The sequence below is a fragment of the Microtus pennsylvanicus genome, chromosome 6 (genome assembly GCF_037038515.1).
Source record: "Microtus pennsylvanicus isolate mMicPen1 chromosome 6, mMicPen1.hap1, whole genome shotgun sequence".
NCBI classification, from domain to species: Eukaryota; Metazoa; Chordata; class Mammalia; order Rodentia; family Cricetidae; genus Microtus; species Microtus pennsylvanicus.
Window position 1 is genome coordinate 122,257,060 of NC_134584.1, and position 23,707 is coordinate 122,280,766.

Here is a 23,707-nt window from a genome sequence, read left to right on the forward strand (position 1 = left end):
AACCTAGTTAACCTGGTGCATAACTCGGAGAGCTTGATGCTGAAGCCATGACCTCTGAGGTGGAGGGCCCCAAAGGCGTGTAACCCTCCCAGATTTTTGACCCAGAGACCCAGATCCCACCGGATGTTCTACGTCACTGAGGGCTTGCGTGCCTGTCGGAGACAAGGAGCAGCTGACATGTGTGAGGCATTAGCCCTGTCTGCTCTCCTTGGCACATTGTGAAGCCCCGGGGAGTTTCCCTTTTAAAGAGGTGGCCCTTCAAAGCTCAAGGACTCAGGAGCAGGCTGGATGTCTCTCTGGGTTTCAACCACAGGACTGAAGCGACGTTTGTACCCCCTTAACCTGCGTGTGCTCCTGGTGAGTGTCGGGGTGCTGGGGAGTAGACCTGGGTAGAGGCCAAGCAATAATGAGGTACAGAAAGTCTTTTCCATTTCTGGGTAGAAAGCATCCCGTGAGCAGGGGAGAGTGAGGACAAATAGTGAGCAGCGTCTGTACGTCCAGGGAATGACATCATGCCACAGCTCGAAGGGAGAGGGTCTGCAAGGCTGAGGACTCTCAGGCCATGGACAGAGGGGGCTCAATAGCCCCAGGCCGAAGAGCAAGAGGCATGTATCTGATGCCCAGGGTGGTGTGGGGAAGGGGGAAGCAGCAGCTAGAAGCAGGACCCTTTTACATGCAGCTAGAGCGTTGGGGTGATAAATGAGAAAGAGGACCTTGTGGGGCAGCTCACCAGGAGCGGTACAGGACTCCTGGGCAGGATGAGGAGAGATATGAAGAATTCACCATCCCGAGGACGGCCTGGAGGTGACCGCAGTGAAGGCTATTCTTCAGGTGGCCTGAGGTACCACAGGACAAGGCCCCTGGGAAGGGAGCTAGGCTTTGGGGATAGAGGTCAGGGTAAGGGCTTGGCTGTTGGAGCTGAAGATTCAGCGGTCTGGGGGACATCTCTGTGTGGATATGGGGGTATCTCTGCGGATATGGGGGTATCTCTGGAAGTTACCCTGGTATGCAGCTGGGAGATAGGCTAGTCTGCTGTGCCATCTGTGACCCAATGACATCCTCTGGGAAAGGACATAGGGATAGATGACATGCGGGTTCCCGCTCCACATGCAGCCTCCTGTCTAAGGATTTGAGTATATGCTTGTTTAACATGCGTGGGAAAGTTCACACATATATCCATAGCTTGTCCACACACCTGGAACTGCTTGTTAGGGGTGTGCCCAAGTGTTTCTTGTCTGTGATGATCTGTGAAAATGTGTGGGACCTGGCAGACCTGTGTTTGCAAAGATACCTCTGCACAGAGAGTAACCTTCAAATGTGGATATGTGCGTCCACACATGTTTGCTGCAGATGGTGTTTATGACGGAGTACACTTGCAATGTGTAGATTTATAGACGTGTGAGGAGCGTGTCTGTGTTTTTGCTGTGTGTGGGCGTTACCCGTGCGTGCGTGGTTCGGATGTGCTATGTGACCTGTGTTTATTGGAGGATGTGGTAGATCTGAGGTCTTGTGCTGCCCTGCAGTTGTCTCTTCCGCTCCGTGGCTGGCTGGTGGCATGATCAGGGTCAAGTTAGCACATTTGGGTCTCAGATGGCAAGAGAAGCTTGGCAGCAGCTCCCTAAGCCTCCACATCACAACGTGGCTTGGCATAAGGAACTGTAAGAAGCTCTGGCTAGTAATTCTTTCCGGGGCCTTCAGTGTCAGAACTTAGTCATTCCAGGACCATTGGGGTAACCCTGCTCAATGGAACCTTTTCTGGGTTGGGAAATGGTTCATTGTTGCTCTCCGTGGCATTTTCTCTGGCTCTGATCGGAATTGAATAGCACTGTTTAGGTAGTGTGTTTATTTTATGGTGATCCTTCTGCTTTTGGTAAGAGCATCTTTCTTTCTTTCTTTCTTTCCTTTCTTTTCTTTCTTTCTTTCTTTCTTTCTTTCTTTCTTTCTTTCTTTCTTTGTTTTTCGAGACAGGGTTTTTCTGTAGCTTTGGTACCCATCTTGGAACTAGCTATGGTAGACCAGGCTGGCCTTGAACTTAGATCTTCCTGCCTCTGACTCCTGGGATTAAAGGCACCAGCCTGGTCTATAACAGATAGTTCCAGGACAGGAACCAAAAACTACGGAGAAACCCTGTCTCGAAAATTAAAAAAAAAAAAAAAAAGACTGTGAGGTTACCGGAGACCATGCCATGCACAACATTCAGCCCACTGGAAGAAATAACCGAGAACAGAAACACTACCACATGAAACTTAGCTTGTCCTCCAAAGGAGGCTAAGGCGTGTGATCACTGAGAGTTCAAGGCCAGCCTAGGCTGCTGAAAGGGATCCTGTTTTAAAAACAACAAAACACTAAACCAAACGGAACAATGACAACAAAAAATTCACCACAAACCAAGTCGAGACAGAAACAAACACGGTAGCCGTCCCTCCTCCTACTGAATCCTCTAGGAGGTATCAGCTGGGTGTGTGTAAATCCTATGTTTAACCATCAAGAGGAAGGAAGGAAAAAAATTAAAGAAGAAGCTGCCGGAGAGCAGAAAGGGCTGGTCAGAAGGCAAAGGTCTCAGCACACTGTGGGAAGGAGAGGCAGAAGGGAAGAGCTCCTGAAGGGAGTTCCCCAACTCAGCAAAGATGTGGCCTAGAGCTGGCATTGTAGTCAGTTGACTGTGAGAGTCTGGAAAAGCCTGAGGGAGAGAGACAGAGAGGAGGACAGACAGAGGGGACTAAAAACCCAGCCAAGGAAGGAGAAAAGCCATTAAGAGACATTCCTGAAACAGAAATCGTCCAGAATCATTTGGGGCCAGCCTGGTTTACAAGAGCTAGTTCCAGAACAGGCTCCAAAGCAACACAGAGAAACCCTGCCTCGAAATAAATAAATAAATAAATAAACTAACTAACTAACTAACTAACTCTCCAGAACCAGGACAGCTTTTCTCGTCAGCAGTGGATTCCTTTTGTTGTATTTAACCCTAAATTGAGAAAGAGCCCCCACACAGTCCCGCCCAGCAACTTTGCTTCAACACAAGTAGGAAACAACAGGAATCGGCAGCTGGCCGTGGAATGCTATCAGTGCAATGGAAGAAAGTCCAGAAAACAGGAAAACGGAGGCTGGAGTTCATTCAGTCAACTGAAGGGGACAAAAGAAAATAGTGTTGCTGCAGACGGATGTGGTTTTCATAACCAGAGCAGAATGCCAAGGGAAAGAACAAGAAGACAGTCTTGGGAAGTTGAATATACAATTTCTGAAATCAAACTTGAAGACAAAGAGAGAAAATCACTTAAGGGCATAGACAAACACACACATACATACACTCACAGGAAAACCTGAAACAGGGCGGGGCATAGGTAGGTGAACCTAGGTAGGAAGACAGAAAGTTCAAGGCCAGCCTAGGCACCACCTCAGAATGAAGAGCAGGGTGTGGGGAGGTAGTTCAGCACATAAAATATTTGCCCCGTAAGCATGAGTGCCTGAGATTGATCCCTGGCACTCATATAAAATGCTGTCTGGGAGAAGCACAGACAGGCGGGTCACTGGAGCTCAAGGAGCCAACCTAGTGGAATCAGTAAACCCTAGGTCCCAGTGAGCGACCACGTCTCAAAAACCCTGTTCCCGAGGACAATGCCAAAGGCTGACCTCTGGTTTAGTCTACACAAAGCTAGGGTTCAACTTCACCCACTCCAAAAACAAAACAGTCTAACCTGTGAGCTACAATGCTTGCATATATGTGTGTACCTGCATACACACAAGCACACGTCCACCTAGACACACCCACAAGTGACAAAGAAGGCTGGGAGGGTCAGTAGGGGCAAATAAGAACAAAATGTAACACGTATGTCTGAATAAGTCCATAAAAGGGGCGCTAGGAATGTTTCTCAATTGGGAGAGTCCTTTTCTAGCATGCATGAAGCTTTAGGGCTCTATTCCCAGCGCCTCATAAACCAGGTGTACTGGGACACACCTGTAATCCCATGCAGTAGGAGGCCAGAAGATCCTAAAGTCAAGGTCACCCTCAGTTAATGCGTTGGAAGACACCTGAGACCCTGTCTTTAAAAAAAAAAGAAAGACTCAAAAGCGTGTCACTAATTGAGAAAGCACAGAACTGTCAGGCTGAAGAGGTGGCAATGCCCAGAGAAAAGGCACATCTTCTAGAAAGAACTAGAACAATAAATTATTATTATTATTTATGTGTCAGCTGACCTGATGTTGTTCCTAGCAACAGTTCAAGTGAGACAGACTGCAGAGCCTTCAGGCTCATGGGGAAATGATTTACGCCCCAAGAACTGCACATCCGACAAAACTGTTGACCTGGTGTGAACGCTGAATAGACATAGTGCAGGCTTGTAAAAGCTCAGAGATGCAGTCCCTCCACACCCACTGCCAGAGAATGTTGCAAGGGCTTGTCCTAATCGAGTCAGAGGCCAAGCCAAAGAGGAGGAACCGTGGAAGTACAGGCTCCCAGCTGCCAGCCAGGAATCCCGGAAGAAGCAAAGTCAGATGTTGGCGTCTGGAGGAAAGGGGGAGAGCTGGGTGCTGGGGGAGGCTGCCCTATCAGGAGACCATAGACTGTGGGGAGAATGTGGGACAATCAGAAGTTCGGAATAATAGTAGGACAGTTTTTACAGACAAGCTCTTACTCTATAGCCCACACTAGCATCAAATTTGCCATTCTCTTGGCTCAGCCTCCCGGGTATAGTATTACAGATATTTTAGATGGGCAATATAATGTCTAGTTTGATTAAAAAGAACCTCCTCAAAAAAAAACCCTCAGTGGCTCTCAGCATGTGGGTTGAGACCCAGAGGTCTCATAACATATATTCATAAAATAGCAAATTATAGCTATGAAGTATCAAAAATAATTTTATGGTTGGGGGTCATCACAGCATGAAGAACTATATTGAATGGTTGTAGCATTAGGTCGAGAACCACTCTCTAACTTTTTCTACCAATAAGCAGGTTAGCACAATGACCTCAGTTTCAAAGAAGCTGAGGCTGAAATATCTGACCAACTCATACAATTCTGAAGGGACCAACAGTGTAGAAACCCAGGATCTGAACCGGAAGTCCACGAGGCCACACCGTTATGTTTTTGTGTTTTCAGCACAGGAAGCTGAACCCTAGTTCTGTATATTCCAGGCAAATGCTGTACCCTGAGCAACATCCCCAGCCCCACTAGGACTTTTAAACCAATACAGGGATGACAGGAGAAAATTTAAAAGTAGTTTTTAGCAATCCAGGATGGGCGCGGTGGCATACTTGTATAATCCTGGCACTTGGGTGAGGGGTGCTGGACACTGAGTCCAAGGCCAAGCCAGGCAATCAATGCCTTTGATGTCAGCACTCAGGAGGCAGACTTCAGAGGCACTTGGACAGAGACAGAACTCTGAGTTCAAGGCTAGCCTGCTCTACAGAGTGACTTCCAGGATAGCCAGGACTACACAGAGAAACCCTGTCTTAAAAACTAAACAATAGCAAAAAGAGTTCAGTGCGGGAGTTGGTGACATGAGACCCTGTCTCCTCAACAACAGATTTGAACTCACGCGTGGGAAGAAGTACATAGTCAAGGGCCAAGCAGGTCTAAACAGAGGGTTCGGCCCTTTCTGGGGAAGCATCGTAGACAAAGAGATGCCCCCAGGTTTGGAGACCCAGGGCTCAGACAGCATTCCCACAGTGGCCCAGGGGAGGGATGCTGGACTCATTCAGTGAGGATGCAGACCTGACCACAGTATTTCAGGAGATTTTACCCAAGAAAGAATTGCAGACAAGAAAAACACCACAAAAGAAAATAAGAACGGAGGACAAAGGCGAACTGTTCCTAAAGGGATGTGGCGGACCAGGGTTTAGGCACTCAGGATTCTGCAAGGTCCACGGGGTTGTGTAAGACCAGTAAACCAGGAGAGAAAATGCCTCAAAGGAGTGACAGGAAGATGGACACGCCAAGCATAGGGGTTCAAGAAGGGACAATAAAACGAGAAATGTAGTTTTCTCTTGTAGGGGTGTGGTGGGGCATGGCTGTAATCTCAGCCTTAAAACAGGCACAGATCATGGTGCAAGCCCGGGCAACTATGGCAGCTATCAAAGTAGGAGGTGCCCATGCCCTCTTGTCTGCCACGCACGGGTTGGGGGGTAGCATGTATATGGACACCTAGGATGTCTCGTACCACAAGGTACACGGAGAGTGAGTGGCATTTTTTTGTATAGGGTCCTGGTATTAAGGATTCTTGGGACCTCTTTGCCAAGAGACCATAGGAGTTGGGGAGAAGACATAAATACAGCTCTCTCCAATGGTGAGGTACATTGAAAGCTGCCACTTGACCCAGTCTCCCCAGAAACCATTTGAGGTGCTGTCAACAAGAGAGAAAGTGAGGCCCAGGGGCCCAGGCACCTGACAAAGAAATGACCTTTCTTCTCAGGGTCAGGGGGAAAGAAAGCACCAGGTATTGCCTGGAACTGGATAGGCACCAGGGGGACCCTTTCTGGATGCTGTAGCCCTGGCCGGTCAGAATTTGGGCACTTTCAGTAAACTGAGCCCCAAAGGGCAGGTCTGCATAAAGGTAGCAAGAATAGATGTGCCAGATAACAAAGAAACTGTCTTGTACTAGCCCCTTTGGGACTCCTCTCTGGGTCGGGAACCCCGGTATCTTTTTATGCCTCTATCTAGCCAATACAGCAACAGCCAGTGTGGGATCATCTGTGCTATCTATTCTGAAAGGGAATGGAGTGGTTACTCATTGAACACTGGGAGTTATAAACAGGACTCTCAGTCTTAATTACCCGGACCAAAGGCCTCTGTCCTTTCTCCTGACAGGCACAGCAGCTCCATCTGGCCCTTAGACAGGTTTTTGTTTTTTTCCTCTGTGTATAGGCCAGAACAGAGTTGCCAAGGCAGCTGTGGAAGCAGATCTCTGGGGACATGGCAATGTCGATCATCTGGTGGTTCTGGTCTCTACTGGCCATCTGTGTATCCGACACATTCCGAGAGAAGGCAGAGGAAATCATGAAGACCACACCGGTCATCGATGGGTGAGTGGCTACCTATTGAAGTGCCTGCAAGAGCCAGAAGCTTCCAGACCTCTGCTAGGAGGCTCAGTCCCATCCCCCCCCTCTCCATATCATGGTTCTTAATCTCCTTCTGGCCTTGGCTCTTTGATGGAGAATCTTAGGACCTGGAAGGTTTCAGGAAAAGAGGGAAGGAGGTAGCATCCCAGCACCTGGCTCCCAGGGCTCCCAAAGCTCAGAGTTTGGTTGCATCTGCGAATTCTGAGGTCTCCCAACTCTCTAGTCATATATCTGAGGGAGAGATCCAAATCCCTACCTGGATCTCAGCTGAAAAGCTGAGGTACGGGCGGCTTTACCCCAAGAAATGTTGAACCCTGAAGTCCAATCACCGAGGAGGAGTCACCCCAAGAGACCACCCTCACACCACAGTTGATGTAAAAGCAAGAGGATTTAATTAATTCTGCCATGACAGGGTCACTCAGCATTCAAGCCAAGGACCCCGAATAGCTGGTACAGGCTACTTTTAAAGTAAAAAAGCCACAGAAACAAGGGGGGGGGAACATCTGTGAGTCATCCTAACCATATCTGAGGAACTGAGTCAATATTTGTGGGTTATCTTGCCCCAATTTCAATAACTGAGTTCTCTCTGGAGAACACCCACAAGGACACAGGGAGATGGAAAATCCCCAACATTTCTGTATGTGCATGTGAAGTTGTTAGGTCCTTGGTTCCCAAGGGAAGGGGGAGCACTATTACAGGGAGACCTCAGAAATGGCCTCAGAGTTATCAAAAATGGCTTCAGAGTTATCCTAGAGTTTTACAGAAGGTCCTCTTGAGCATCCTTCTGTCTCTCCCCCATCTTGTGCCCAACTGAGAATCAAATGCCTCAGTGCCTCTCTTGTTCCTTTGTGGAGAATGTCTCGTACATTCAGCTCACACTGGCTGACCCCTCTGACCTTGCTAGAATACTGGAAGACCTTTGCCAGCTCCTTCCCACCCTTTCTTTCCTGGCCGAAGCAAGGCCAGTCTTCCAGCTCTCTCATCTGCCTGCTGCTGCTGGCCAATCTGTCTCTTACTGGGTTCTCGTGGAAGTCTCTACTGGACCTCCTCCCACCAGCACCCTCGATCCCTGAGGCTTAAGGAGCTTTGCACTGCAGTTTGACCTAGGAAGACAGGAGTCTTGTGGTCCTATTTTGTCTTCCCAAAGAGGGTGGAGGGAGAATGAGGACAAGTACGGCAGGGGGCTCCTGAGGCATCTAGGACTCCATTCAAGTGCTCCACCTCTCCCCAGTACCCACAACGGAGATGAGTTTCTTAGATAGACTGTAAGTGTACTCAGACAAAAGATTAAAGTCCCTTTCTTGGAGCCTACCTAGCCTTGCCTCAGAGAGCTGCCAAGGTTGCCTTGGCTGGTTCATACACATTCATTTATCCATTCAGTTAGTGTATCGTGATAGACCTGTGCCAAGTGGAAAGGGTGGGGTAAGAGGGATGAGTTCAGTCCAGTTCATTCATGGACATCCTCTGGGTGTGAGTTCACATACAGGGATGGAAGCTTATGTGTCTCTTTGCTGGGGGGTGACTTGGGCACCAGTCCTAGGGAGGGGCACATCCTCTGAGCTTTCCAAAGGAGCTTCCTGGACTGACTAGCTTTGGGGAAGTCATTACTGGGAGCAGATGGAGTCAGGGTGAAGGAGAACTGATAGGCAGGTGACCTGGTACATGGACTCAACAAACCTGAGGCAGCTGTCATATAATGTGGGTGTACGTACTTCCCGTTGTAACTCCAGCACTTGGGAGGCTGAGGCTAAAGGGTCACTCACTGCAGGCTTAAGGCCAAGGCCACACTGGATTTTATGAAACACTCATGTTTCATAATAGAAGGACCCTATTTAAAAACAAAAAACAACTCAGCTGGGCAGTGGTGGCGCACACCTTTAATCCCAGCACTCAGGAGGCAGAGGCAGGCAGATCTCTGTAAGTTCAGGGCCAGCCTGGTCTACAAGAGCTAGTTCCAGGACAGGCACCAAAGCTACAGAGAAACCCTGTCAGAAAGAAAGAAAGAAAGAAAGAAAGAAAGAAAGAAAGAAAGAAAGAAAGAAAGAAAGAAAGAAAGAAAGAGGGACGGAGGGAGGGAAAGAAGGAAGGAAAGAAAGAGAAAGAAAGAAAGAAAGAAAGAAAGAAAGAAAGAAAGAAAGGAAGGAAGAAAGAAAGAGAAAAAGTGTCATCTTCCTATAAGGTGCCTGCTCCTGCATTGGTTTCCAGCCCCCCAGGCCCAGGTGATTTTGCAGCATAGCAGGGGTTTACCCTTGTGCGGGGGAGGGGGGTAGATGATGGGCATAAGAAGCCCGGTCTAGCCATACTCAGCTCATGGTCCCTTGACTAGGAGTGCAATTAAGGAATTTCACCCATGTGCAGGTGTGTTCCATTCAGAGGCATTCCACCTCAGAGGCCTGCTTGTTAGTCTTAAACTGTAGGATTTTGAGGTGGAGAAGGGCAGTCTGCAAACCAGTTGGTTCTGAATTCCTAATCCACCTTGAACACCCCCACCCCCGTTCCCGCCAGGCACAACGACTTACCTTGGCAACTCCTGAAGTTGTTCAACAACAGGCTGAATGTTTCAAAGGCCGACTTGAACACACTGACTGAAACGCACACCAACATCCCCAAGCTGAAGGCTGGCTTTGTGGGGGGGCAGGTACATCCTCTGGTCTCCCATTCGTTCTGCACTGGGGTCTCCCCTATATTCCCGGTGGGCCTGCCTTAGAGAAGCATGCCTCCTGGGCACCTGGGCCCCAGGCCTTGGAAGGGCACACCTGTCTGAACCAGCCCCCGGGGCTTCTGAAAGGGCAGGTGAACAGACCCATGTATACACTGGGGTGGACTCAGAAATCAGCGGTCTGGGCCATCCACTCTTCCCCTTGGCCCCCAGTTCTGGTCCGCGTACTTGCCTTGTGACACCCAAAACAAAGACGCCGTGAAGAGGATATTGGAACAGATGGATGTCATACACCGCATGTGCCAACGATATCCTGAGACCTTCTCGTGTGTCACCAGCAGCTCAGGTAGTGTCCCATCAAGGCACTAACATCCCCCTGCCAGGCTCGGTCTTGAGTAGAGGGTGGGACTTTGAATCCTGAATGTTTAGTGCCAACCCTCTCCTTGGTTCTTTGTAGGTATCCGACAGGCTTTCGGAGAGGGGAAGGTGGCCAGTCTGATTGGCGTAGAAGGTGGTCACTTAATCGACAGCAGCCTGGGCGTCCTGCGGGCACTCTACCATCTGGGTATGCGGTATCTGACCCTCACCCACAACTGCAACACACCCTGGTAAGGGGTCCTGCTGTGAAGCCCCTGGGATGTGGTCAGACAAGGAAGCCAAACGTGTGACCTCTGTCGTACCCAGAACTCTCCCGAGCTCCAGGCCAGGCCTTGTCGGCTAGGCAGGTGAGGCCGACACTTCTCTCTGCCCCCTGGAAAAACACACGTGTGTTTCTCTGCAGGGCCGACAACTGGATGGTGGACAAGGGCGATGACGAGGCTGAGAGCGAGGGACTGTCAGTCTTTGGGAAGGTGAGGGGGGAAGTATCACGCCTCAGTCACATGGAGCTGACAGTCCTTGTTTCCAGGGTTGAGTCTGTTGGAACCCCTGAGCCTTTAAATTGCTGAGTCCTGAATACCCCACAATCTCTAGCCACTAAAGGGTTAATTCACACCTATCTAGCGCTGCCTCTCCCATGCCCCAAGTTCCCAGTGTCTGTGAGATGTACCCAATCCTGTCCCCCCTCCCCCAGAGAGTGCTGAAGGAGATGAACCGCCTGGGTGTCATGATTGACTTGTCTCATGTGTCCGTGGCGACCATGAAGGACGCTTTGGAGTATTCCGAGGCCCCGGTCATCTTCAGCCACTCCTCAGCCTACAGCCTGTGTGATCATAGGCGGAACGTACCTGATGACGTGCTCCAGCTGGTGGTAAGGAATTCGAAGAGGGAAGGGGAGCCCCTTGTCTTCTGTGGGTCCTCTCCAACCTTCACCCCCACCCCTCTCTGAGCAGAAGAGCAAAAGGAGTCTGGTGATGGTGAACTTCTACAGTTACTTTGTGTCCTGCTCAAAGGATGCCACCCTGTCCCAAGTGGCTGGTAAGTGGACATGACCACACAGTGACCAAGTGGGGGAGGGCCTCGCTTAAGACCCACACCTGCTACTCCCTACAGACCACCTGGACTACATCAAGAAGGTGGCAGGCGCTGAGGCTGTGGGCCTTGGAGGGGACTATGATGGCGTTACAGAGTAAGAGTGACATCTTGTTTTCTGATGAAGTTATGATCCTACTGACGTGTGTTGATGGGACATGGGGAGGGAGAGTGTCCTTAACACAGTACAGGGCATTTTGTTGCAAGCCTACTCTTCTGGCCTTTGTATGCCTGGAGAGTGTCCTGTCTGCAATGCCTGGGACTCTTGGTCTTGGTGTAGGCTTCCTGCGGGACTGGAGGATGTTTCCAAGTACCCGGATCTGATAGCGGAGCTTCTGAGGAGGAACTGGACAGAGACGGAAGTCAGAGGCGTGCTATCTGAAAACCTGCTGCGGGTCTTCTCTGAAGTGGAACTGGTGAGAGAAGGGGGCCATTTGGGTTCCTGCCCTTTGCCCACCCAGGCAGGCTGCCTAACGTGGGTCTGTCTCCAGGCAAGCAATAACATGCAAGTTCCGGAGGAAGAGCCTATCCAACTGGATGAGCTGGGTGGATCCTGCAGGACGGACTATGGCTACTCACAAGCCCCCAGCACCCACCTCCAGATTGGGGCTCTGCTGGCCTTCCTGGTTCCTTTGCTCTTCAGTCTGAATCTCCTGTGACATCCTAAGGACCAGCACCTCTTTCATTGCTCTCAGAGCTCAGGGAGGACTAGACAACCCAAGAACACATGTTGTCCATGCAAAAACACACCTCTCCCAAACAAGCAGTGTGCTGACCCGGGGATAGTTCAGGACACATGCAAGCAATAAATGCCATGATCCCTTTAAGCGCAGAGTATGTATGTTGTCAGTACCCCAGCCCTGGGAGGTTACTTCCGAGCATCTGGAGAGCAGATTTTAAGAATGGTCCCATGTGAACAGGGACACAGGAACAGCTGAGTTTTTGGAGGGGAGGTCTAGAAGGAACCCAGATGTCTGCAAAATGTCTCACATGGGCATTGGCTAGTTTAAAAACCCATGGTTTAGGCTCCAGTGGCTACCTCCTCGCAGCACTAACCCATGTACATAACACCCCTAAACATGTACCCATGTGCACACAGCCATACACATACATACAGCACTCAGATGCACATATATATTACACATGGGACATGTACTCTGACACCATATGAGAGTCACACATATGGGAAGGGAGCCAGGAGCCTTGGAGAGCAGATCCAGATGGGATGGGTTCCTGGACTCTCCAAGGCTCTCACTCAGCTAACAGCAGGTCTTTCCAGATTCACAGAGGTGGTCTCGCATGACTGCTAGCAAAACAGGGGATCAGGCCTTCCAATGAGGACATTCAAGGATGAGTCTCGTGAATAACCTTGTGAGGGACAGCATGGAGCAGTCCTGCTGAGTGGCCAAGGACTCCTTTCTGGTCTATACTCCTGAGACACTTCTCATGGACACGGGCAAGGACTTCTTTGTCGAGAGCCTGTCCCTACCTGCTGAGAGGGACCCACAAAGGGTGAAGGATATCACTGCCTGAGTGTATGAAGCCCCATGGCCATATGTCTCTGTCCCTTTCAGATCTACCTTCCCTGAAAAAGAGCTGGGTAGACGATAACCACAGGGCCATCCACTTGGCTTTAAAGTTTTCACTTTTGGAAATAAGCTCTCATGTATGGTGGTCCTCCGACTCACTGTGCAGCCATGGGATGATCTTGAACTTCTGAATCTCCTGCCTTCACCTCACAAGTACTCCAATTACAGGTACAGACCACCTCACTTGGTTTTTATATAGTGATGAGGATCACACCTAGGACTTGGCGCATGCTAAGCAAACATGCTACCAACTGTCCCCAGCCTCTGGTTGGCTTTTAGACTCCTCCATGTGCCAGGCTACCAAGGAATGCAATGATAGGGGCCTGCCCACACCCAAGTGTATGGATGTTAGCACAGAACGAGAGTTGGTCATGTCCCTGTGTCTGTCACAACATGTCCCACCAAGCAGCATCCTTCTCAAGTCTGGTCTAAATGCCTTGGGGAACATCTGTGGCTATGTAGGATCAATGCAGAGGGGGAAATGCTTAGTACAGGGTTCTGTGCCCATTATCTGGCTAAAGCTGTGGGAAAGGTCCCCCTGGTGTATTTCCAGTGTATTACACCACATTTTGTCAGCTGGAAAGCAAAGTCACAGAGCTCCTAAAATAATCCTAGACCCAAGTATAGTGTTACATATTATACATTATATATATATATATACTGTAATGTATACAAAATATACATTACAAAGTATACAAGTATAGTGTTACAGACCTATAACCCTGGCTCTCAGAGGGCTGAGTCAAGAAGATCGGAAACTTGAGATCAGTCCAGGCTACAGGGAAAGACTCTGATCAGTTCTTGCTGCTTCTGCAACTATCTGAATATATGAATATTTTAAAAATAAAAGTTATAATTCTAATTATTATAGTCCAGTATAAGAAATGCACTGATTAAGAAAATAGGGAGAACACATGGAGGAGGAGGGGTGAGTGCACAGTAACACTGACCATGAACACCAGCAGAAAAGGGCAGGGTTATACAAGTTACACTAGGAGGTGTGAGTGTAACCTCCTGCTGTAGAAAGCTTATTTCCACATGAGTAAGCGGGAATATAAAACGTGGGGCTTGGGAGAAGCTGGGAGCACTGGCTGCTCTTCCAGAGAATCCCAGCATCTGTATGACAGCTCACAGCTGTCTCTAACTCCAGTTCAGGGGGATCTCTGGCTCTTTTCTGGCTTCTGCAGGCACTGCACTGGCAAAATAACCATACACATAAAATGTTTAAAATTTTTAAGTGGCGGTGGGGTGGAACTTGGTAGTGCACTTTTAATCTTGACACTGAAGAGGCAGAGGTAGATGGATCATTGTAAATTTTGGCCAGGCTGGTTGGTGTAAATAGTGAGTTCCAGGCCAGCTACATAGTGAGGACTTGCATTGGAAAACCAAAAAAAAAAAAAAAAGTGGACACTGGTATGTAAATCAATTAATGGATTGCTTGCCCTGGGATCCATCACCAGTACAGTACAGATCTTACCTGGTGCTGCGTGCTTGTAATCCCACCACTTGGGCGGTAGAAATATGAGGATCATAAGTTCAACAAACTGAATTTTATTTCTCCATGAGGAGCATCATTCTAAACCTTGAAAGAAAGAATGGCATCACTAAATGATATTGGAGAATATGTCCACACTATAACAACATCTACTCAAGATAGGCATGGTGGTACAACACCTGTCATCTCAGCAATTAGGAGGCAGAGGCAGGAGAAATCTCTTCTGAGTTCCAGGCCAGCTGTGACTAGAGAGACCCTGTCTCAAACAAAACAAAATTCACCTCAGGGTCACTTGGTGTTCCGCATTACAAAGTTGATGATGGGGCAAGGACCAAGGCACATTCTAACCATGGGGCTCCAGGCTGCTTGAAATCAACGTGCCTGACAGGTGTTGAGAGTAGCTGAATTCTCTCAGAAACAACTTGTGAGCTCCCCGAGTCCTGGACACCAAGGAGTCATCTTGTGAGTTCAAGGCCATCATGGTCTCCCTGGTGAGTTTTGGGACAGCGAGAACTACATACTGATACCCCGTGTCAAAGAAAAGCATTTCAAGGAACGGATAAGGACGAAAGCTAGGCTCTTACAGTGTTAATATACAGTCCTGATGTTGTCACAGACTCACGGTCATGCATTTTGTCAGCCACTCATGCTGCTTGACGTTTCAGTGTGACCAGCATCAGTTTGTTTGCTGTGAGCGTGAGTTCAGAGCTTAACTTTGTGTTGTGATCAGTTGCCTTCCTCGATCACATTCCAACTTTCCATTTTTATTTATGCATTTTATGTATATGGGTGTTTTCCTTGCATGTATATTAGGAGAAAGCATCAGATCCCATGAGCTACAGTTATAGATGATTGAGAGCCACCACGTGGGCTCTGGGAATTGAGCTCAAGACCTTTGGGAAAGTAGCCAGTGCTGTTAACTTCTGAGCCACCACTATACCTTTTGAGCCATGGTCTCAACCGAATCTGGACTCACCAATTCAGGATTTAACTAGCCCACGGGCATGTGTGCTCCAGGGATCTACTGACTGTTCTGGAACTCTATGGATCTGGCTGGCCTGTAACTCAGAGATTGGCCTTCCTCTGCCTGCCGAGTGGGATCAAAGGCTTGCCCCGCCATGGCCCAGGTCAAGCCTGACTTCTGGGAATGCAAACTCGTTTGTTCATGCTCGTACAGCATGCACTCTGGAGTCATCCTCCAGGCCCCCAGTCAGTTCCTAAGCACGGTTCCTCTCTAAAATGAATCGGGGGTGACTGGATGTCAAGGCAGAGAAGCCAAAAGGAGCCTGTGGACCCTGCAGGGATGGGGAAGCTGGGAAGCAGGATGTGCTGAGACCCAAGACAGCAGGTTCAAGGGGCTCAGAAGCCAAAAGGAAGCCTCTAAAACAATAACCTTTCTATCAATACTTTAAAATAAATCTTAAACTTGATTCTGATTCCACTATTCCACTACTATGTGTGGCCTGAGAATCTTCATTCACCCATGCCTCCCCTCTCCCTCAGGAACCAGGCCTCCAGGGACACCATCCCCCTCCCCATTTCTGAATTCATCCTGAGGTGGGGCACTGGATAATCCACATAGGGTCGAACCCACAGTTCATCAGCCCCACCCAAGACATCACAACAAAGCTTGAGAAATTCTCCAACAATCAATGTATTTATTTACAACAGCATTTTGAAGGCAGATACACCCATTTGGATGAACCCGGCCCAGCATCTTGAAATCTACTAGTGTTCCAAAAATCCTGCAGCCTCCAGGACTCAGGGAGCTCACAAGTTGTTCCGAGAGAATGCAGTTACACTCAACACCTGTCATGCAGGTTGATTTCAGGAAGCCTGAGGGGCCCATGGTTAGACTGTACCTTGGTCCCCGCCCCCAACACAAGCTTTGTAATGTGGAACACTGAGGACCCCGAAATGCAGAACAGAAAGAAACAAACACAGCAAGTCAAGGTGAGGTATCCGAGCTTGAGCGTAACCCTGCAGGCAGTACTGCTCAGCCTGTGACGAGGGCTGGACAAACACACCCCATCTGCTGTGTGCCTTCCACTTTGGCAAAGGAACAAAATCACCAGGAGGTTTAAGAACAGGAGTAAACTTCAGAAGAGAAATACAGCAGCGGCCTGTGCACACAGCCTAGGGCCGCCCCAGGCATTCTCACTGCCCTCTCCCTGCCAGCTTCCCACTGCAAAAGGGTGTAGAAGAGCTGACCGCAGCCAAAGGTTACTATCCCGGTTTCCCTTGGTAGACACCCTGACTTTCCCCTGGAGAAGGCAGAAGGGCAGCCTTCTGTATGTAAAAGAACAGAAGAGTCAGAGGACCTCACATTCAAGAGTGAGAAGTTTTAAAAGGCCTGAAAGGCTGTAATTTGGAGGCCTGGAGCCAACACACAGACCATGCAGCCCAAGTGGCCCCAAGCCCTTCCAGAGGCAGCTGCTGAGGAAGGGTAAGCATCTCTCGGGAGGAAACACCTGGACTTGAGATTGGATGACAGTTCTGTAGGCTGGGAAGGGAGCTGAGGGGCAGAAAGCCCTGGCCGACTCAGCCGGCTGGCAGTGGCAGCCAAGGAACAAACTCAGCCCTGGGAACATGGAGGAGAGGAACCACCTGTAAGGCCCCAGCCAGTGTTGGTGGCAATGGACATCTCTGGTACACAAAAGTCCACAGGAACCTACTGGGGCTGTCACTCAACAGGATTTCCTGTCTGCAGAGGTCAGGAGAGGCTCCCAGGAACTACCTGGCAAAGGACTGGCTCTGATCTTCACTGGCCACAGCAAGCAGCAGGTGTGTGTTCACTGGAAACTGAAGTCCCTGAAGCACTGGGCTGAAGTCCACACATCTGCTGTTCAAACCCTGTCAACTCCACATAGGCAGAGGACAACACAGAGCTTGCCATCTTCCAGATGTGGCCCACAAAGTCACATGAGTCACCCACACACTTGTGCAAATTCAGTATCAGGACAGAGGCCCACTGCCCAACCTAAGGCTCAGTTCTAAGGCGCCCAGCCTGGCAGGTTGGAAAAGAGCCAAGGCAGCTATGAAGGGTTGGAGAAAGTCAAGTGCAGAGCGGGGCAGAAGGGAGGCGACACCTGCCCAGGGCATGTTAATTCCTCAGGGCAGCCAACCTGGAAAACAACAAAAGGGATTCTGGTAAGAAAGGCATGGCAGGCAGTGATTGCACACACCTTTAATCCCCGCATTTGGGAGGCAGATGCAGGTGGATCTCTGTGAGTTTCAAGACCAACCTGGTCCACAGAGCTTCAGGACAGACAGAGCTACACAGAAAAACCCTGTCTAATAAAAAAACAGAGGGGGGGGGCAGCAAAGGGCAGAGGTACTTGAAAACTTGAAATTGAAATACTGTGTAGAGCACTAGACATGAACCCAGAATTGAGGTTTTCAAGGTTGTCCTGGGATAACGTGTGGAAAGATGCTGAGACGGCTACACACTGTGACAATCTCAGGAAGGGCACACAACTCCCTTCTACAGTGAGCTGTGTGGAGACACGTCTGTAATCACACATCTGGTACTAACTGCTGGCTGCGGGGGACTGACTGCAGCATTCTGATGCAAGGGGGAACTGTTCAAGCTGAGACAGGGGTCTTCCCTCCACCTTCCCAACAGTCCAATCAAATGTGATGGGTCTTTGTGTGATTGGGTTCCAGCCCACAAAGTCCCCAACATGGCCCCAAGACAGGACACCAGAGCAAGTACTATGACATTCACCGAGGCATGTCCTACCTTCGAGACAGCTGGTCCTCCTGGCTGCGCACTGAGCTCTCGCCCACAGCAGAGGCGCCCTCTGGAAGCTGGCTGAGCTGGTCTAAGACCTCTAGGCCATTTTCCTCAGCAATCTGCACAATGAGGCTGTCGACCTGCTCCTGAGGTGTGGTCAGCGTGGTGGCAGAGCTCATAGAATCCTCCATTACCTACGGAGAGGTTCATTTTGGGCAGGATGGCCATAGCACCATGATGCTCACTGCAATTGCTTTGTTGTGGATATGTGTGGTGTACACACGCACACGTGTATGTGCTCATGTGAAGGCCAGAGGCTAACATCAACTGTCTTCTCGATACTGTGTCCTACAAGGTGTCTCAAGGAACCTAGTGTTCACTGTTTCAGCCATGTTGGTTGGGTGGCAAAGCCGAGGATTTCATTTGTATTTGGCCCCAGCACTAAGACCCCTACACACCCAGCTTTCATGTGGTTGCCCTCGGGCTTGCACAGTGACACCTCACCTGCCGGGCCGTCTCCCTAAGCTCCACTCCCACTGCTTCTCACAGGGTTCTAAGAAGATGTTTCTGGCTCCCTTGGACCTTCCTGTCCCATATCCAGGCAGTCCCGCCCCTGGGTTCACCTGGTTCTGTGACACTTCCATATTCCTGTGTGCTTGTCTATACCATGTGTGCCTCCCCAGAAAGGGCAGTGTCCCATCCCCTTCCTTCTCCAAGGCCTTCCTGAGTCCAGCACAGTCCAGCCACCTGACCCACTGCCCAGCCATACTGCAATGGCCACCTACCGACGTGTGCACATCCAGGTTCTGCACCTGCTGCTCAAACCTGTCCATCACCGCAGACACCTTTTGAAGATCCATGGCACTCAGCGCCTTGTCCAGAGCTTTGGTCACCTGTGCCATATTCTTGGTCACCTGGTATAGAAGAGAATTAGAGACAAGGACAAAGTTAAAGATAGTTTAGGGCTGCAAACTGGGGGCAGGTCATCAGGACTTTCTGATGGGAACCCAGGGTCTCAGCACAGTCACTGGATGAAGCTGATGACACAGTGGAGTTCTGAGTCTCTCTTCTTTGCAGGGCATCTCTGCTGTGACCAAGCGGCCCATGTAACTCCAAGTCTATGGTAGGATGCTATGAAATCCAGGCTTTCCTGAGGCCTTCCTGTGTGCAGTACTCCTTGAAGCCTAGGCTCACTGCTGGTTCAGCTTCCCTCTGCTCACTGTACCCTACAACACATGCTGGCCACACGGCACCATGGTCAGGCACTTACCCCCTTCATGGTCACAGCTGTCTGTACCTTGGATGCTACTGCATCCACACGGGACGCCATGCGGAGCCAGTTTACACCTTCATTCTTCTTGCGGATTGCATTTTCAGCATACACACGGGCACACTCCACGTTTTTCTGCTGAAGGGCCTAAGATTCATAGGGAAATGTTCACGGAGGACAATTCATAAGTAAGCTTGTGTATCCCTCCAGGGTAAGGTTTACCACTGGGGAGTGTTGCACAAAAAGGAGACATTACAGCAACACAAAGGGAAACAGAGCTGGCTGTGGTGGTTCCCGCCTGAAATCCTACCAATCTTAAGGGTGAAGGAGCAACATTTCAAGTTTGATGTTAACTGGAACACAGAGTAAGTTCCAGATCAACCTGGGTCACAGCACTCAATCTCAAAAATAACATAAATGAAGTAAAATAAAATAAAGGGGATTGGGGAAGAAGAACCCAAACCAGAAATGTTACACACCTTCTTCACCTTGGCCTGCTCAGCCTTGGAGTCCTTCTCTGCCTTTTTGGCCAGTTTCTCTAGCTGCTTCGCTGTGAACTGAGTGGAAAGGACGACATCCTGAGATTCGCAGGTGGAGCTCACCCTCTAGGCCCTGCTCCCTGTACCTCCTGCCTCTGCGCATCCTTCACCCAGGGATGAGACACAAAGCATCAAAACTTGAGTCCTGACAACTCCTGTGGGCTGTGGGAGACTGTAACAGCATCAGGAAAGACCCCCACCAGTGAGCAAGGAGGCGGCTACAGTGGGCATCCTAAAATGTCCATCATCTAAGAAAACCCCAACCCATATTCTTCTTTAGAGTGGAAGACCGGCAAGGAAACTCTCACCAATGCTGCCCCTGCTTATGAAAGACTTTGAACTCACAGAAAGTCACCTGGGAACCTTCTCCAGGCTATCCAAGTAGTAAATCTTGAACGCTATCTTTAGAGAATTCGGCATATACAGCTTCCTCATTTCTTTGCCAACAAGAGAAAATGATGTCATACCCACCCCTCTGGCCACATATTCCAAGGGCTGGAGACCAGGTCCTGGCCACTAGTAAACGAGGCCCGAACACTGACCCCCTTTACGGCATCAGACCACTACCCGACAGCCTCAGAGTGACACAAACTCTGTAACCTTACTCATGCCCAGACCCTTGGCGCCAGGGAGAAAAAAAACAAGATAAAGTTAACCCTTAGCATCGTTTGTAAGGCATTTAAAAGTGGCAGAAACATGCCATGGATTATTGGTTATATCCAAGTATCTCCCCAGTTGGAGGCACATTCAGTCGCCTACAACACTCTCCAAGTGTTTAAATTTCAGCGTGTGGTTTTAAAAGCTTAGTAAAACACCAAGGCATGTCCTTATCACCCCAGTTGTGTTTCTTCTAGATAACACACTCAGTCTTCATGGACAAGTCTAAGTGATCTATTTCTACTTAGCCAAAATCAAAGAATGATCTTGGCTCTGGGAAGCAGTCTGAGCCCTGTAGGGCAGCCGTTCAACCATGATAATCTGCCCATGACTCTGGGTGTCTGGGTTCCAAGCGCCGCTGTAATTCTTTCCTTGTTTGCTAGGACAGGGCTGAAGAATGGTGGTCTTGTACAAACCTTCAACTGGAACAGGGTATCTGCAAAGACAGAAAAAAATACATTTAAAAAAATTATAGCAAGTAGCACATCTATCAAGCAAGCGGACTCAGTGAGATCCTTGCAGATGTTAGGAGCTGGCCCACAGGAGACAGACACAGATGGGATTAGCCTGGGGCATTTGGAAGGCCCAGTAATGGAGTCAGAAAGTAGATCCATGTTAGACAGGGGCTCCAAACCAACAAAGACCCTCACTAAACTTGTTTTCGGGAACACAAGACTGTACCAGCCTATCTCAAAATGCAGCTCTTGACCATGATCAGAATGGAGATGGTGGCTTACATTTCTTTCAGCTTTACAAAAGACACATGGGCGCCGGGCGATGGTGGCACATGCCTTTAATCCCAGCACTCGGGAGGCAGAGGCAGGCGGATCTCTGTGAGTTCGAGACCAGCCTGGTCTACAGAGCTAGTTCCAGGACAGGCTCCAAAGCAACAGAAAAACCCTGTCTCGAAAAACCAAAAAAAAAAAAAAACCAAAAAAAAAACCCAAAAACCAAAAGACACATGGATTCTTTGCCTTTACTACTCAACTTAGTCTTTAGCACTTAACAGCTGTTCTTTTTAATGCCTTTATTGGCATTTTAAAAAAAGATGTATCTACTTTTTTTTTTTTTTGAGTGCTCTATCTGCGTGTACAACTTTCTGCCAGAAGAGGGCATCAGATGCCACTACAGATGGTTGTGAGCCACAATACATTGCTAGCAATTGAACTCTGGACCTCTGCAAGAGCAGCCAGTGCTCTTAGGGCCGAACCATCTCTCCAGCCGGCAGCAGTTGAAGATAAAATTGGTAAGGCGGTAAGCCTTAGGTCATCATGGCAGATGTCATTTCTAAGCTACAGCATCAGGCCCAGCCCATTGTCCCTTTACCCATAGTAAGCCAAGGAGGGAATTTAAATTTATTTTTAAAAACTAATTGCTGCCGGGCGATGGTGGCGCACGCCTTTAATCCCAGCACTCGGGAGGCAGAGGCAGGCGGATCTCTGTGAGTTCGAGACCAGCCTGGTCTACAGAGCTAGTTCCAGGCTCCAAAGCCACAGAGAAACCCTGTCTCGAAAAAACAAAAAAACAAAAAACTAATTGCTAACCAAACCTGCTATTAATTCACAAACTTGAGACAGGTAAACACAATTTCTTGTTTATTTATTTTTGATGTTTTGAGACAGGATTTCACCTCAAACTCCCTAGGCAGTCAAAACTGGGGATCCTTCTGTCTCCAGCGCCTAAGAGCTGGCATTGCAATTGTGAGCCACTCTGCAGAATGCTGTGGTATTTGATTCCTGAAACAGCTTACCCTACCGGTCCAAAATAAGGCACTGATGGTCTGTAAATGCAAAACAAGGCCCAACAGAGACCTGCCTGGGCATAGTGAACTGTGGACCTACCCATCTACCACCACTCAGTGCAGGACTAGCTATGGCCAGGGCTGCCACAACTGACTGGTACTCTCGGAAACAAAAGTCGCCTGGCACAGTGACAGGAGAAACAGTGTCTCCCAGGCGTGGCACAGCTCTCTCACTAGCTTTAGCACCCTGGCCAAATCTCTCCCATCTCGACTCCAATGGGGCTGGAGAAACCTGCTGTGAGCTTCAGGAAAGTTCCCTCACCAGAGCACAGTGAACTGTGATGCAAAAACTCTTTTTTGCTGAGACATCAGGGCGCTACCTCTTCTGTCCAAGGAACACAGTAATGAATTCTTATGTTTCCTCCATGACAATCACACAGCTTTCTGCGTTTCAGAAAACAGTTTGTAAAAACTTCATTATGGCTGTTCACAACTTCATTGCCAGCACTGGGGAGGCAGAGACAGGCAAATCTCTGAGTTCAAGGCCAGTCTGGTACTTGCAGTCACACGCAGGCCAGCCAAGGCGACATAGGGAGACCCCGTCTCATACAAACACAAACTCTATCACACCAGCCCATAAAACCTGCAACGTCCACTCAGGAGTTCTTCGGAAGTCTGGAGGTCAGAACACTGAGGGGTGGCTCCCACCCACCCTGTTACAGGGTAAGGGGAGCATAGGACATGCAGCACCTCTAAAATGGAGCTACGAGGACGGAACCCACATCCTACACTTGGTACTTGACGTCCTTTGGATCTGAATTATTCCTATTTCTCTGGGTACTACTCAGGGGTCAAAATATGCAACCAGCACCTTTTCTGGTCCCTGAACAATCCGGAGTCCCCAAGGCAGAAACAAAACAAACAGGGAGGATGGCTAGAAGGGCCTGCAGCTGAGGTCATTTGGATAAAATTCGGGGTTTCGGTCCTGGGTTTGGGGTCCAGTCCTGGAGAGATCTGGGTAAGGAACGAGATCCAGGGGTAGTTCCTGGCTGGGGTCTGGTGTCAAGAACCCGAGGTAGCTCTCGTTGGTCTGAGGGATGGAAGCCCAGGAGAGGGTTTCAGCTAGGATGTAAAGGCGCAGGAACCGAAACCGGTTCTGGTCGATATGCGGGAGTCAGACCTAGATCTAATCGGTGTTTGGACCTAAGGCAAGAGGCGGGTCCTGGTCGCGATGTAGGGTCGAGACGACTGGATCCCAGGCCCAGGGGCGGGGTCTGGGGCTGAGGCCGGGGACAGGTCCTCTTGGGTTATGGGGCTGAGGCCGGGGTGTCCGCAGAATCCCGCTCCGAACCCAAAGTAGGAGACGGCCCCTTACCGTCCATGGCCAATCAGGTAGTGAAGCCCTCGGGGCGGCGAAGGGGACGAGATCTTACGGACCAGCTGTGCCCGGGAGGACTTCCGGGGTCGCTTGCGTTTCCGGTCGCGCGGCGGCTCTCGC

At 49.6% G+C, this 23,707-nt stretch overlaps 2 protein-coding genes across 2 annotated transcripts; one reads left to right on the forward strand and one right to left on the reverse strand.

Moving 5' to 3' along the window:
• The first annotated feature begins 209 nt into the window (after positions 1 to 209).
• On the forward strand, positions 210 to 13,621 carry Dpep1 (dipeptidase 1). The gene is made up of 11 exons (XM_075977575.1): positions 210 to 357; positions 6,860 to 7,017; positions 9,559 to 9,691; positions 9,926 to 10,058; positions 10,170 to 10,320; positions 10,494 to 10,563; positions 10,785 to 10,961; positions 11,044 to 11,128; positions 11,204 to 11,279; positions 11,463 to 11,598; positions 11,674 to 13,621. The coding sequence occupies exons 1-11, from the start codon at positions 289 to 291 to the stop codon at positions 11,839 to 11,841; spliced, it is 1,356 nt and encodes a 451-aa protein (XP_075833690.1). The 5' UTR covers positions 210 to 288; the 3' UTR covers positions 11,842 to 13,621.
• Positions 13,622 to 15,896: 2,275 nt separating this feature from the next.
• Positions 15,897 to 23,698, reverse strand: Chmp1a (charged multivesicular body protein 1A). The gene is made up of 7 exons (XM_075977577.1): positions 23,585 to 23,698; positions 20,885 to 20,904; positions 19,752 to 19,829; positions 19,273 to 19,419; positions 18,788 to 18,916; positions 18,009 to 18,196; positions 15,897 to 17,391 (listed from the first exon to the last, which is right to left on the reverse strand). Exons 1-7 carry the CDS (start codon positions 23,589 to 23,591, stop codon positions 17,370 to 17,372), a joined length of 591 nt encoding a protein of 196 aa, XP_075833692.1. The 5' UTR covers positions 23,592 to 23,698; the 3' UTR covers positions 15,897 to 17,369.
• Between the last annotated feature and the right edge of the window lie 9 nt (positions 23,699 to 23,707).

Excerpts from the sequence above, each read along its gene's own strand:
- Dpep1 (XM_075977575.1), top strand. The coding sequence starts at position 289 with ATGTCTCTCTGGGTTTCAACCACAGGACTGAAGCGACGTTTGTACCCC. Across the intron at positions 7,018-9,558 it reads ACCACACCGGTCATCGATGG|GCACAACGACTTACCTTGGC; the intron begins GTGAGTGGCTAC and ends CGTTCCCGCCAG. Across the intron at positions 10,564-10,784 it reads GACTGTCAGTCTTTGGGAAG|AGAGTGCTGAAGGAGATGAA; the intron begins GTGAGGGGGGAA and ends CCCCTCCCCCAG.
- Chmp1a (XM_075977577.1), bottom strand. Across the intron at positions 19,830-20,884 it reads ATACCCTGTTCCAGTTGAAG|TTCACAGCGAAGCAGCTAGA; the intron begins GTTTGTACAAGA and ends CTTTCCACTCAG. Across the intron at positions 19,420-19,751 it reads AGCAGGCCAAGGTGAAGAAG|GCCCTTCAGCAGAAAAACGT; the intron begins GTGTGTAACATT and ends TATGAATCTTAG.